This window comes from Cynara cardunculus (genome assembly GCF_001531365.2).
Source record: "Cynara cardunculus var. scolymus isolate 2C chromosome LG 3, CcrdV1, whole genome shotgun sequence".
Taxonomy (NCBI): Eukaryota; Viridiplantae; Streptophyta; class Magnoliopsida; order Asterales; family Asteraceae; genus Cynara; species Cynara cardunculus.
In genome coordinates this window covers 32342788-32358197 of record NC_037530.1, presented here as the reverse complement: position 1 = coordinate 32358197, position 15410 = coordinate 32342788, and the positions used below count along the sequence as shown (strand labels likewise).

Here is a 15410-nt window from a genome sequence, read left to right as displayed (position 1 = left end):
AAGATGATAATATCCATGATTAACATCATCCACAATAAAAATGATTAATCAACCTCTCATAATTACAAAAAAATGAACAAAATGAAAAATTATGATTAGTTGAATGAAGTTTGTACGGTTTGTACAAATTAGATAGTTTTTATTTGAACGCTCCCCTACATATATATGTGTGTATGTATGTGTATGTATGTATGTATAGACTTATATGTGTGTGTGTATGTTACAAAAATTTTGAAAAGAAAAGGAAGGGTTGCAATTGAAAACGACAAGAGTAACGTAGAAAAACAAACATCTTTGATTTGAAGTCATTAACACCCAATGAAGAAAAAGACTTGCAACCATCAAACACATTGTTGTCGCCATTTTTGGGGTCCTTCCCAATCTTTTAACCCCTTCACCCCTTCCTAAATCATTAAATTTATAACAATATTATTTATCAGAATACACAAATTTATCTATACATACGTATATATACATGTATATATATATATATGTATATCGTTTTGACCTGGTATTTTAAAATCTTGAAAAGGGACATGTTTTAGATAAATCTGGTACGTTAGATTCAAAAAAGTTGGTTGAAAAATATTTTTCTTTAATTTATCATATTACAAAATAAGACACGACATGTTATATAATTGTATCTCTTTTAACTATTAATGGCGGAATATTGCATACTCATGAAAAGATGTCGTTAGGTTGGATGCTCCTTTAGTCGGGCATTAAATGTTGCTTACAATACGTCATTTTCCTATTTTCCTTTTATCATAATCATTTTGTTCGAAGAAAAAGATTGTTCTAAGGTGTTGTTATGGTTTAAATCCAAGGAGGAATAAAAATCCCCTTACAACCACTGAGATTCAAATGTGGTGACTTCGGACTGCAAAACAGGTGGTCACCCTGGGATTAATCGGCTCGCATAGCGGGTTGGATATCCAGGTTAATAAAAAAAAAACAATGCAAAACCAACAATTTCCTCATTCTGAAATCAGCAAAATGTTACCTCTCTTTTGTTACAACCTTAAACAACTTGCAACTATCATCCTATAATACCTACCTATCTACTTTTCATATATATACAACAAATTTTGTGGTCAAAAATGACCAATTTCTTGTACTAATACAATGAGAATAATCAAATATGTTAGTATGGGGTTAGAGATATGCACATGGTTAATGACTACTCTACATTAGTATTACTAGTAACTTCACATGGCATCACACCATTATTTCAAAAGTCTAACCAACCGCAATCCGATGCCAAAACCTTTTACGATTTAAGGTCAGATATCAACAACCATCTGGATCAGCTCCATCTTCAAACAGCATCTTGCTCTGTCTATTTACAGCTGAGCTGTTTCCAGGAACTCGGCTTTCTGATTGCTTCCTTTCCCCTTTTGAGTTCATACAACCATCGTTGTTCAATCAACAACCTTTCACCTGTGCCTGCCTGTGGCTTGCATTGACCCTTCTATCGGATCCAGATTCAAGGTTTAAATAAATAAACCGAGTCTTGTGGCTTATTTCTCAACTTTCTTTGTTAAGTTAATACCCTTTGCCTTCTCCATTTCAACCTCTTTCTGAGCTTTCTTCTTTTCTAGTTCAGCCTGTTTATAGTTCTCTTCATGAGCTTTCCGGAACAGCCTCACAAAGTTCAGAAGTGTCTGAGTAACTGCATAAGCATAAATCAAGTATCATCCTTCTGTTTTTTTCCTTAGAGTATTGGAATAAACTGAACCCCTAACGTCGTGGGAATTGTTGTGTATGTTTCTTTCTCTTTAGTAGGCCATGAATCGTGACTGTACTTTAAGCATATTCAAGCATAGACAATTGTATTTAAACAAACATCTATTTGCAAAGTCTCTCTAACAGGGTGCATTTGGCACACGGATGGGACTAGACAGGATACGGAAGAGGCAAGTGAAAGAATTGTAGAAGGTTAAAGGGTTTTATTTTGACATGGGTAATTTAGTAATTTACCAGTCTTGTTTTTTATCTCCCTGAATTTTGTTCCACCAACTTGTTAGGACACAAAAAAAAATGCATTTTTGTGCAGTTAGTCCCGTCCTATCCTGTCCCATCCCATTATAATGTCATGTCAAACGTGAGACAAGAAGTTTTTGGTCTGTCCTATTTCATCTTGATCCGCATACCAAATCCACCCAGATCAGGGAATAACTCTCCTTCCAAGTACGTGAAAATGTTACCTTGTTCGAAAGGGCAACGAGCAGGGTCTTCACCAAAATATAGCGCCAATGCATCAGCATTTCTACCCTGTAATACAAAAAAAAAATGAAAAAACCAAAGTAAACTTTGCAATGAGAAAAGGGAAAGATGCTACCATTAGATAATACCAAATTTTAAATTTCAATTGTAAGGGTTCTTACCACCACAGAATACAAATTTGTTACAGACGACACTTCTGATTCAGCAAAGCCAATGAACTCATTCAATGTCTAACAATTAGAAGAAAAAGAATTACTCAGCAGACTGTAAAATTAGTAAATGCAAATACACGGTTCTCAAGTGACAATTCTCAACAAACTTGTAGTCTCGATTGCATAAAGATATCTGATTACCTTGTGGAAAACTTCAGATACTGGGCCATCATTTGCAGATGCAGTTAGTTCCTGCTTAACCTTTTCCAGTCCCTTAATAATGGCTTGCATTTCTTCTGCTAAAGACTTCAATTGTATCTGCAAGGAAGGCCTCTGGTTTATCATTTTAATTGCCAACAATATCAGTGATCGAATTTTAAGAATATGGGTAAAAGCAAACCTTAGTTGCAGACTCGAGGCTAACAAGATCCACATGAAAATCTAAAAGGGCCGGTGACTTGGCGGCAAGAACCTGTATAACACCCGTGATAGAATTGATAAGTACTGATTGTTGTGAACACCATGATACACTTGCCATCTCCAGTTGAAGTAACTTGTATATAATTGGAGATGAAATAAGTAAGCCACATTGTCATGAAGCAATATAGCAATAATGCAAGTAAAACAGCTAAAAATGAAGTGCATATGAACACACTTTTGCTCCCAAATTTCTCAGAAGCCAAAGCTGTATAAATAGCAATACTGAAACTAAAGTGCCTAGTACCTTGCAGAGATAATGCATTAAAGTCATCTTGCTGTTCGAAGCCCGTGTATCAGTGAGTTTCAAAAGGCTGTCCAACTTGAAACCAACTGCAGAACCTGCAAAATATGAACAGAATTAATATTTTCTTTGAAAAGATATATAGAACCGATGGTAGAGTAACCAACAGGTCAGTGCCTTATTTAGAAATAACTGAACATAAATAAAAAACCAAACCAAATGAGCCAAGTATATCTCACTCAGAAAGAACTGAACAAAACTGTCGAGGACAAATTGCATGCTTGTAAATATACTCGTAGGTGGACGGAAATGATTGCATTGTTACTCGTAGGGAAATGATTCCAATGTGGATGATTGTATATAGTTTGTAAGCATGTATGTAGTAGAAGTTCTGTGACACCTAAAATTTTGTATGTTAAGATTATGTCACGCAGGGTAGTTAGTAGAAGATATGCAGGTAAGAAATATGGATGTAATATTGGAAACACACTTTGCTAAGGTAAATGTATGATGTGAGGCAATTGGATGAAGATGCTCAAAGACTAGGTTTGTAAAATACAATACCATCTGGGTAACGCAAATCTCATGGTCGATGCATTAAGCAGAAAAAAGCAAGAGAAGCCAACCAGGGTTAAGGCCCTAAGAATAGAACTTTTCTTAATTTTGGTTAAAGAAGCACGATACAAGGCCTTTACTAAGAAAGATATGGAAAATGAACTTATGCTTTGAAAATGCAAAACCATGTACATATCACACGGCCTTCTGCTTAACAAGTATGCATGTATAGCAAAAGCAAAACTGACACAAGGAGAGAATATGTTGAACAGGTTAGCTTGTAGATGCTTAAGAAGGTTCAGCAAATTGGAGTTCGAATGGTTTTGTTTTGATTCTTAAATGATAAGCGGTTTAAGCTAAACTTTGGGTAGTAAGATGTATTAGATATCTTTAGTAAACAAGTGTTTGTAAACGAGTTCATCGCACACGACTCTGTGTTTTGAAATATATACAAACGCTTCCACGAGTTCTATATTTACATAAACACTTTTAATGAATGCATACAACACACCACAGCATGGATTGGGGCGTTACATCTTGATAAACGTCTCTTTTTCTAGAAAGTGAATTTGAAGGTCTGATTTGGAAATGACAAACCATACAACAACTTGTGAACATCAAGTCTTTGATGGCCCAACAATCCACCCAATAAATCACTTAAGAGTGACTACTGCATGTACAGAAGTCTAAAGACAACCAACAATGAATGAACCGAAAAGACGAGATATAGAAAAAGTAAAGAGACTTAGGGGCCGTTTACCAAACACTTACCCGGTAAGTACTTATCGGTAAAATTCAAAACACTATCATTTACTTATCGGATAAGATTTTAGTCAACAAAAACGGCATCATATGCAACAATTTTACCCGGTAAGCGCTAACTGTGGTAAGAGCTATCGCCCTCACTTACCAGGTAAGACTCTCGGTCCTTGCCTTGCTCTTACCGGGTAAAATTCTTGGTCCTTGCCATATTCATACGGTAAGGTAATCTAACTTGATAAGCGCTTACCCGAGTAAGAATTTGGTAGACGGCCCCTTAATCTAGAATTTTCACTCCTTAAACCTCAACTCAAGTATGAGATTAGCCATTCAAGAGCTTAGTTAGGATGGGTTATGGGTGTAGTAAGTCTTAATTGCCGCCACATAGAACTTACCTTTTAGCTTCAATTCAACATGTCAAACATGCTACACATTCAAACTTTGCACAATGTCAACAACCATTACTTTATTCTATGACTAACATCGTCATCAATCTGCCCATCTTTCTATAAAAGTGATCCCAGATAATGAACAATATCTCCTTAGCTGTTCAAAAAATTTATCCAATATACCCATTTTAAGAAAGAAAAAGAAGTTACTCGATGTGTTAATTTTTCTAATTATTTCTTCAAGTGAACAAGCAATATTCTTAAGGGTGTGTTTGGTATCGCAGGACAGAACAAGACAGGACAGAATAGTTGTTCGACGATTGGTAAGACAGAACTGGACAGGACGGAACAAATAAAATGACCAATTTACCCTTAATGAGTTGTTTGTATCTTTTATATATTTTAATCAAATTTATGTAATTTATTAAATTATAATAAAATAAATATTTTTGAAACAAAATATATCAGTAGAATCAAGACGATTAAAATGACACCAAAACTAAAAATTTATGTAGTCTCCAATTTTTATTTTATATATTTTCTATATTATTTTATTACTATCAAAATTTAATAAATTACATAAACTTAACCAAAATATAGAAATCGTATAAAAATAATATTTTGAGGGCAGTAAAGTGAAAGTTTAAAGAACATAAAATACAATAAATAAAATTTAAAGAATGAATAAAACGTAAAGAGGGAATTTAATGTTTTAGAAGAGAATTGGGTTTTATTTTGAGGTTATATTGGTAAAATATATGCGTGTTCCACCTTGTTCCATGGGGTGGGGTCGAACACGCCCGTTCCACATAAAAGTCCTACCAAACATGGAACAGTTATCCCTTTTCTTTTATGTCCTGTCCAGTGTACCAAACGCAGCCTAAGAGAATTGTAGTGGGCAAGGATGTATTCCGAAAGAGCATACAAACCTTGGTAACAACAGAAAAAATACACACTACAGATTTTCCTTGGTCATACATGAAGTATTCCGCTAGTGATGTTCTTACCTCTAGCAGTTCCTTGATTTAATGTATTCCCCAAATACAAAATTCTCTTCATGATTTCCTTCAACTTAACGGAGGTCCGGACCTATTAACAGCAAGAGAACTCAATAAGGTAAAATAATATAAATACGTAAAGATTATAAACAGCATCAATTTGTATATCAAAGTACCTCATCACATGCAGAGTTTACAGTGTTCAAACTCTTCTTAAACTCTGAAAGCTGAAAGAAAGGTCAAAATGAGATAATGATATAACAATAAACAAAAGGAAAAAAAAAATGGTAACATCAAAATGTGATTAGTTGACTCAAATAAGAACATAAAAGGAATACCTGGGTGTTGAATTGAATTTTGAACAAAAAAACCCGTAACTTCGATTCCACTCGTGGCACCTTCATGAGCTCCAGGAAGAACTGGGAGGTAAATTTAAAAATTAAGAGCATTCAAAGGTAAACAGCACAGCCTCAAATTCTTCCTTACCAAACTCCACTGAATTCCACACTTTTTGTCGGCCTTTATCTTTTCCACAGGAAGAGTCTACTTTTAAAGCACACATGTCATCTTGTAGTACATACCCTCTAATTAATACCATGGGTTCAGAAACTAACAGTCACTATTCATCATTGTTACATTCTCTTATATGCCTATACAGTTTTGTGTGGATTTGTCACATTTTCAAGTTGTTATGAAGAATTAAGGAATATTTCAGCATTACTTGTTTTAATCATGTTCACATCTAATACAGGGGGAAGGGCAGCAACCACATTAACTTGTGTTGCAGCCAATGAAGATCTATTAACTGTGTGCCAAGTCAAAAGAAAAAAGACAAGTAACAAAAAATAGTCGGTATGCCAATTACAATGAAAAATAATATCGGAATATAAAGTGGAAACCGAAGGATAAGAGTGCAGCATGTGCCCTTCTACATAGCCGACAGCATAAATAAAAAGAATGCCAAAATGTGCATAATTTGGTTCACATATCTTTGAATTAATAAATAAATGGGTAAAAGAAGAGCATACGATACCACTATTTGACAAGCATACATACAGGACTTAGTCCCAGACCAAGTTTTTAAGGATCATCAGACAAAGTGGGAAGATAAAGAAATAACCACTAGTTAATTTATTCCATCTGAAAAATGTCAGACTATAGCAAGTTATAATTGATTAATGTACCAAAAGTCCTGGCAGTCTGACTACAGACGCTACTAAAGTCGTACACACATGCATCATAAAAATGTACATAAAAAAGATGATAATCCACGACCAGGCTACCAACCTGTTCACACTTGCCCAGGGTCTCCTTGGCACCTGTATAATTCTGAACAGTTGAAATGCAGAAGATCAATATATGAATGGGAGTCCCATCAATAATGGCAGGGTAAATAAACATATTTTAGAAAGTTAGTTCACCTTGAGAAGCTCCATCTCTTCTTTAGTAGGACAGAATTTGATAAGATTCTCTACTTGATCAGCGTCTAAGATTGATTCATCCATAGCTAAAGCTGCAGCCTGCAGATGTCAAATAAAATTGGTTTTAAACTCACTGGCATGACAAATAACAATCTACGCACTGCCATTTATTCCATATCAAGAATTAATCGGAGAGCTTAAGTTAAGAATTAGAAGCAGCATAAGAAATTTTTTTCTCCAAACACAGATATTTTAGTATAGGATTTGCATGAAGAAGTTCGTGAAAAAAATAAAGCGTTCCAAAAAGCATACAAGATCCAGAAACAAAAGAAAGGGTTCACATGTTTACAAAATGAGAGTTTAGCTGTAAGGATGTTCAGAAAAGGCCCTAGGGTGACTACATTTAATGAAAAAGGAGACATCTTTCAGATAGTTCCATTATAGCAAACTTTTAAAAGCACGCGAGAGATGAAATGCAATTTTTGAAGATAAGCTCACAAGAGTTGCAATTGTAAGCTGGAATAACTTCGAGTCGGGCCGTTTAATAGGAGAAACTGGAGGAATGTGCCAAGCCAACCAGACTATGACTTGCTAAAAGTAATATGGATATTAGCTTGATTAGAGAGCTCATTTCTTTTATGTAATATGCTTATATATCTTTATTTCTTCACTCTCTCTTTATAGATTCTTAATCTGACCATTCTCTTCATTTCTTCAGCCACATTCTGCTTTCCTAATACTCCCAGTCATACCACCCCACTAGTTTAGTACAAGCTTAGCTGCCGTGAGTTGGATGTTCTTCTTCACAAGAAATAAGTAGAGTAATGGAGAAATTAGAGCATTCAATCTTGGGAACTATTATCACACTGTTAAAGATATACAGGCACTCTCTTAGAGACAACTATGTGAGGATATGCAACATAGCCAAAACCTGATAGATGCATTTAACATTGTCACTGGAAATAAACAAACGATACAAGGAACTGGAGATAGAGCGATTCTTTCGATGTAGCCATGTGGCATGCATTGTAATGAGTGCAGTTTTGTTCAAACAGAAAGCGCTACACTTGGAAGCTGAAGCATATCTATTCAAATCTTCCAATAGAAAGTAAAATGTAAAAACTCCATTCAGACATGTAACTAACTTGGGAAAGAGAACTAAGCATCAAAATGCAAATTCAAGAAGCCGAATACATCAAGATGTTCTGTTAGTATATAAAGTCCACACTTACCATCATGTCAGGAAGCGGCATTTTCACTTTCGTGAGCATGATTAACGTGTTATTAGCCCTCCTCAGATCAATCTAATAAACAGAATTGCAAAAGCAAAAAAGAAAAGGTCAATATACATAAAAAAAACACTGGATGCTCAATGGCACATATTATGAACTCATGGAGTCCATTTTCAAAGAGTTCACAAGAAAATCAAGATTCTAAAAGTGATGATTGGTCATAAACACCATTCACAGGAGACCTACAAAAAACAGTGGGCAGTAACAAGAAGCATGTGTGTTCTAAGTTACATAAAACTAGACAATCATTTTGAGCACCATGTATTAATAGGATCAAGCTAAACAGTTGCTCTTGCACTGGTAGAACCTGTCACGATTTTATTAACCAAACCGAATACAAATACAAAATTACCAACTTCTGGGAGGAATGTTGTGTCCCAATATGCTTAATTGAATATTCACCAACTATAAAAAAAATCAAGCATGCCATTTATCCTCCACTAATTGCCTATATATAAAGCTATTTAATTATGGTAATAGTATATAGTTGTTGCGTTCAAGGTTCTAAATGGTGTGAGGCGTAGCATGACAGCGAGATCAAGCCTTACATGCACAGCGACGAGCACTGTTTTTCAAGGTGTGACCTGAGGCAGCAAACTTGTATATCATATGTATGATTATATGTATAAATATATAGGGTTAGGTTCACGGGTAAACCACAAAAAAATGGAAAACTAAGGAACACCCCAATAACCATTCATCTGTATGGTATGCAAATGTGCATCAAAGTAATTTGTCCAGTATACACGTGCATAAAATGCACACATGCATAGAAACCCGGTAACATTTTCAATTACTTTTAAGCACATGCACATGTGCATAACCACACAGATGAATGATTATTAGAGCGTTCCTCAGTTTTTCATTTTTTTGTGGTTTTCCCGTGAACCTAAGTCTACATACATACATATATATAGTCTGGTTTATACGAGAACAATAACAAATTAAGAGAACACGAAAACGGCCGAATCAAGTGTGATTTTACACTAAAATCACATGTGATTCACACGACTTGACGTCGCGGGCCAGGTCGCCCGCTCACCATTGTGTTGACCGTGTTCTACAATCGCATGTAAAATCACATGCGATTTACCCTTTTCTTATTCTTTTATTTTAACCCTGTTCTCGTTTCATCCTCCCCCCTCCCCCTCTCTCTATATATATATATATGTGTGTGTGTGTGTGTGTGTGTTTTACAATTATTTAATGAGATAATGATATTAAACAATTTGAATTCATATTAGAAGAAGAAGATAATATATATTGATATCATAGAAAGTGCTTACATGTGATATTCTTGTGTGTTTCTTTTTGGGTAAAGAACAATGTGATGTGTAAAGGGAAGAGAAAATTATATACAAAAAGTGATGTACATGTTCGTTGCAAAAAGTGTGTTAGATTATATCATATGTATAAGCTTAAGATGAAGAAGCCTACATTTATCTCCAATACTAACACACAAAGGTAAAATAAAATATAAAAAAAAAACAGTCACACCTAGCAAAAAATGCACACAACGGCACACCATGGTGCACCTCAAACCACCATGGCGTGAGCCAAGCCTTACACATACGCTATGGGCTTAATGTGGCGTCGAGGCTTGTCGTATGCCATGGCGTGCCTTTTGGAGATCTGGTTACGTTTCCCTTATATGATTACCATATAAATTATATGGTAACATTTTGTGTGTATGTTTCTGATACACAGAGAGAGGAGAACACGGGAACACGCCTCATCCATTAGATCAAAAAGATAAATGGCCCAAATTTGAGTGGCAAATCCATGGTTAATTTGAATCATAAGGATAATTGTTCAAGGATAACACTATAAATGGAGGTATAATTGAAAAAGAAGTAAATATCAATCCCGGGTATCGTTTTGAAACTACCTATGTTGGCGCAATCATCCCTTATCAATTACTTATTTCCTAAAATTATGCAAAATTTTGGGACTCATTTTTTGTTACCTAAAGTCCTAAACATAAATGGCCCTCTCTTTTTTCCTATGTGCTTCCCATTCGTATTCAAACACTAGCCGCCTATGGGTATTTAGCTGCAAATGTTCGAATTAGGTTTTTTTGAGTTTATTCTAAACTTCTTTTATCTTAATGTAGGTATTTTAGCTATAAAATTTTGATTTATACATATTGTTTCCTCAGATGTTTATTCACATGTCAATAGTTATTAGTTACAGATTTATTCGTATGCGAATATCAACTGCATCCTTGCATGTACAATTCAAATGTGACCAACTGTAATTTGTTGATCAAGTATAAATTTAACATGTAAACATCTATATATGTACAATAAATAAATACTCAAATTTACCTATAACATATTCAAATTGTGAATATTAACTACTTTAACTGCGGTAAAATCACCAATTAATGACAACAAATAAATGCATTCACAATACATATAGTAGTACCATATTCATATGTGAATATTAACTCATATGAAACCATTCACACTTGCCCAAAACACACATGAACTTATAAAATTATTCGCATGTGAATACAACTGTAAATTGCTACTGAAGTACACATTGGCATGTAAAAATTATGTGCAAACTATGCATAAGCAGGTACAATAAATAAATACTCAAATTAACTTATAACATATTCACTTATGAATATCAACCCATTCAATTTAAGTGAAATCACTTTTTAACAACAAACAAATGCATTCACAATAGATATAGCAGAATGATATTCACATGTTAATATTAACTAATATAAAACCATTTACATTTACCCAACACGCATATGTGACCTTATATATTACTCAAACTTACTTATAACATATTCACATGTGAATACCAACTCATCAAATTGCAGTAAAATCACTTATTAACAACAAATAAATGCATTCACAATATATAGCAGTACCATATTCACATGTAAATATTAACTAAGATAATACCATTTTACATTAACCCAAGATGCATTAACACAATTTCCTTTGATTTCAATCCAATTAAAAACCAATTGTTTTAAAATACGCTTCATAAATTTATCATTTATTTACTTCTGATTGCTATACTTAAAAAATCGACAGAGAATGGTATGATTTATCTCAATCTTCAACAAATCAAATACAAAATCTTTGAAAGGATTTACAAACTAAACAAGTAGGAGAGAAATGGATCTCCATTTGAGGATATGTAAGTGGTCCCTAGAATCAAGGAGTTTCCTTAGTTGGTTGGTTTCTAATTCTGCAAAAGTAACAAAATATCCTTTTTAATTAAGACATATCTTTCACAATCATTAAATAAAATGGATGGATGGATGTGATGTATTCACTTGTTCTCTTTTTCTTTTCTTTTTTTTTTTGGGGGGGGGGGGGGGGGGTCTCTTGAAACCACCATATACATACATACATACATAGGGAAGGTTCATATAAGAAAGGCAAAAAGGTTGAGAACGCATGTATAAACGATTAATATGTGAACCCGAAAAAATTCATTTTAAGATGCATATCTGAACCACATTCTCTTACCTACCTTTTTACCAATTACTCGCACATGAAGATGCATGTGTGAACCCGCTTTTCCTTTTACCGATGATTCACATATGATTCATTTATTGGTGTGTTCTCAACCTTTTTGCCTTTCTTATTTGAATTTCCCTATATATACAGGGGGCTAATCATTCAAGAACCCACAAAACTGTGAGAACCCTAACAACTGTGCATCATGAGCTATTTCACATTTTTTTTTCGTCTAAGGCTAGGACTTAGAGTATTAATTCACGTATGTATGTTTCACAATGTGATTGTTCACATTTATTTGTTTCACAATGTGAAACTACTTTAGGTTTTTTGTGAAACAAAAAATACACGTTATAAAAGTTTCACATTATGAATTTGGATTGGGTTCCAGTGAGAATGGGAAGTTATGGTGAGAAGCGTAAGAAGAGATCTCCACCCTTGGATCAATCTTAATTGAATGTCAATACTAATGAGGTGCACCGAGATGCACCGGGTCAATTCCCTTCTAAAATCCAATTCATGGGTGGGCATGAAATTAAAAGTGATCAAGGATTCAGATCTCTTCTTACGCTTCTCACTGTAACTTCCCTTCTCACGTGATCCTTCACCTATGAATCTAATACATATGAAACAAACATAATGTGAAACAAATATATGCTAATCAATACCTTAAATCCTAGCCATATATGGAAAAAACATGTGAAACCTTTTCCCAAATACACATTGTCCTGAAGGTGGAAGGTCCCAAAAGTTCCCCCAATCAATCACCCATTAGTAGTTTGAGCTTTGAGCTTTGAGTCATTGATGGGTCTGACTATTCATCATCCTCATCTCCAACCCAAAAGCTTCTATAATGTGAGGAAATAATCGCAGCATGTCATAATAGCTTTTGGATTGCAAGAGAATGTTTTTTACATATAGAGAAAATCAATTTTGTATATTTAACTAAAGAAGTCTGCGTAGAAAAAAAGTGGTGGGTCGAAGAGATAGTATTATTTAAGAGCGAGAATATTGTTTGAATAGGCAGAATTGTTAGATTCTTTACTTTCATCTCACTAATCAAAAGATTAGGAAAAGATCCAAGTGACTATTGTTTTTATTCTACTTAGTAATGTGGGAGTTATTACCCCGCATCTTTTTTCTATGATAGGTGAAATACCCTGCATAGAAAAGAATAATTTTTTTAAATTAATAAGTGGGGTTACTGCATATGCATGGCCTGTTTATAAATACAATGATATACATATATAGGCCTTGTTTAAAATTATCCATAGGGGGGATCCCAAATAAATACGTGTATATTTATTACATGTATAAACATATGTATAGATCCATGTATGTGTTTGCATCTAGATTCTAGAGTAACAAACATAGTGTGACACAGAGAGATGAGCAAAATGAGGAGGGAGGACTTTATGCCCCTAGTAGTAGTGGAGGAACTTAGCAGGCAATCCTGCATGTTTTACTTGATGATATATTTGAGGTGCATGTTTTACTTGATGATATATTTGAGGTTTAATTAGTTCTAACACGCCAGCTTAAATTTCTATATGGTGTTAACAATCTTGCATGGAACATATTTTGATATTTTTAGTATTTACCCAGCCGGGGCATTACGTTAAATTTAAGACTCCTAATTTACACAGATCCTTGTGCCCATATACGGTGTTACTCATGAGAGTAAACTTGCCTTATCACTCAACTTAGTGAACAATATAAAAAGCACCGAATTGCCTAGCATCACACAACATATGGCCAACTAGACCCTTTTCATGAAAGCTCATATAACGCTTCAGTTCCCAGTTTTAATGGCCCATCATAAACCAAGTTACTAATAAATGAATTGTGCAGGAACGAGTTGTAGTTTCTATATCCGTGCACAATGCAGGCACTCACACAGATGAACATGGCACATAATTCAACTGTAACCTATAGTATTCACATTTTTTAAAAGGAATAGAATGGATAGCAAAAAGAAAGATGGGAGAGCACTCTTAAGGTCATAGTGCACAAACAGAAAATAAAGCACCGATATAAATAGCAACTCTTGCCATGCATTTATGAAAATATTATTTCTACATTGCATATGTTATCAACTTGCCTATTTGCACTATAAATAACGAATGCTAGTCATGTTATTCTTCAGGACATTAAACAGATTTGTAAGTAAGTTATTTGCAACTGTTGGATACATTTTCGAAAGGGGTGTGCTTAAGATGCACAGTCACTTGAGACGAACACAAAGTATGAAGTTCTCAGTTCAACAGGTTACTTGCAAAGTAAGTCCAAAAAAAGAAGTTCAAGAAACTCAAACAATACTTGCTATTCTTTGCTTCTATTAGTTGTTTACATGAATAGCCAGGCAATCCAGGAGAAATAAGACCAAAATTTGGAACTACTACGACTACCAATAAGGATATTCATCTGCTTTGAAAAGGTATGCCATTTTATCTAATATAAGTAAAAACAATTTCAAGGATGAGATAATTAATTAACTTGCATTGCATTACCAAGTTGACTTGTTCAGGTTTTGAACCAGTAGACTTCCGCCGCCCTCCTCCTTTAGAACTATCTTTCTTTGGGACTATGGCAGAGAATAGTGACTCAAGTTCTGACACATCAAAATCTGGTGCACTACAATTCAGTAACATACATGGGTCTTAGAATGAAATACATCATGGGGAAAGGGCAAGCAACATAAAGGAAAATATAGTCATCAGAAAACACGTCAACCATCTGAAAATGTGTATAAAAGTGTATGCATAAGTAATGCCCATGTGCATGTAATCTGCCCTATGCAAACAATTTATCTTGAAAGATGATCATATGCTTTTCATGACAACTATTTCTTTCCTCATATGAAATAGAGACACATTCTTTACAGAACGGTGCAGAAAACGCGATACCTCTGGGGTTCTCCAGGTCTTTGCAATTCTTCCCACAAGCTCCCTTGCAATGCTCTCGTAACCTTGCTCCAATGCAGTGGTTTTAAGTTAGATCTTCGAGGTGCTGCAGCCATTCCAGCAGGCCGCACAAGTCCTCGACCCCTAGGTGGAGGAGGGCCAAAGCTTGGAGGTCCAGGTGCACGACCTCCAGGTGGAGGTGGTGGAGGGCCAACACCTGGAGGTCTTGGTGGTCCAGGTGGTGGAGGCGGTCCAGGTGCACGGCCTCCTGGTGGAGGTGGTGGAGGCGGTCCAGGAGCACGGCCTCCAGGTGGAGGTGGTGGAGGCGGTCCAGGTGCACGGCCTCCTGATGGAGGTGGTGGAGGCGGTCTAGGTGCACGGCCTCCAGGTGGAGGTGGTGGAGGCGGTGGCCCCCGTATCGGCGGAGGTGGTGGCGGTGGACCACCCTCAGGCAATGGTGGAGGAGGTGGTGCTCCACGGAGCGGTGGTGGGGGAGGGGGAGGTGG

General features: G+C 35.5%; 1 protein-coding gene across 1 annotated transcript in view; it reads right to left on the bottom strand.

Annotated features, from left to right (window-relative positions):
• Positions 1-959: 959 nt before the first annotated feature.
• The window catches only part of LOC112509164 (formin-like protein 20), a 19858-nt gene continuing 5407 nt past the window's right edge, over positions 960-15410 (bottom strand). The window contains exons 5-18 of the mRNA XM_025114021.1: positions 14908-15350; positions 14512-14635; positions 8454-8525; positions 7222-7320; positions 7088-7129; positions 6139-6219; positions 5977-6027; positions 5810-5891; positions 3103-3197; positions 2779-2850; positions 2580-2696; positions 2388-2456; positions 2208-2274; positions 960-1672 (exon numbers count right to left, since the gene is read on the bottom strand). Of these exons, the coding sequence (XP_024969789.1) occupies positions 1521-1672; positions 2208-2274; positions 2388-2456; positions 2580-2696; positions 2779-2850; positions 3103-3197; positions 5810-5891; positions 5977-6027; positions 6139-6219; positions 7088-7129; positions 7222-7320; positions 8454-8525; positions 14512-14635; positions 14908-15350 (1566 nt within the window). The 3' untranslated portion in view covers positions 960-1520. The remainder of the gene's footprint in view (positions 1673-2207; positions 2275-2387; positions 2457-2579; positions 2697-2778; positions 2851-3102; positions 3198-5809; positions 5892-5976; positions 6028-6138; positions 6220-7087; positions 7130-7221; positions 7321-8453; positions 8526-14511; positions 14636-14907; positions 15351-15410) is intronic.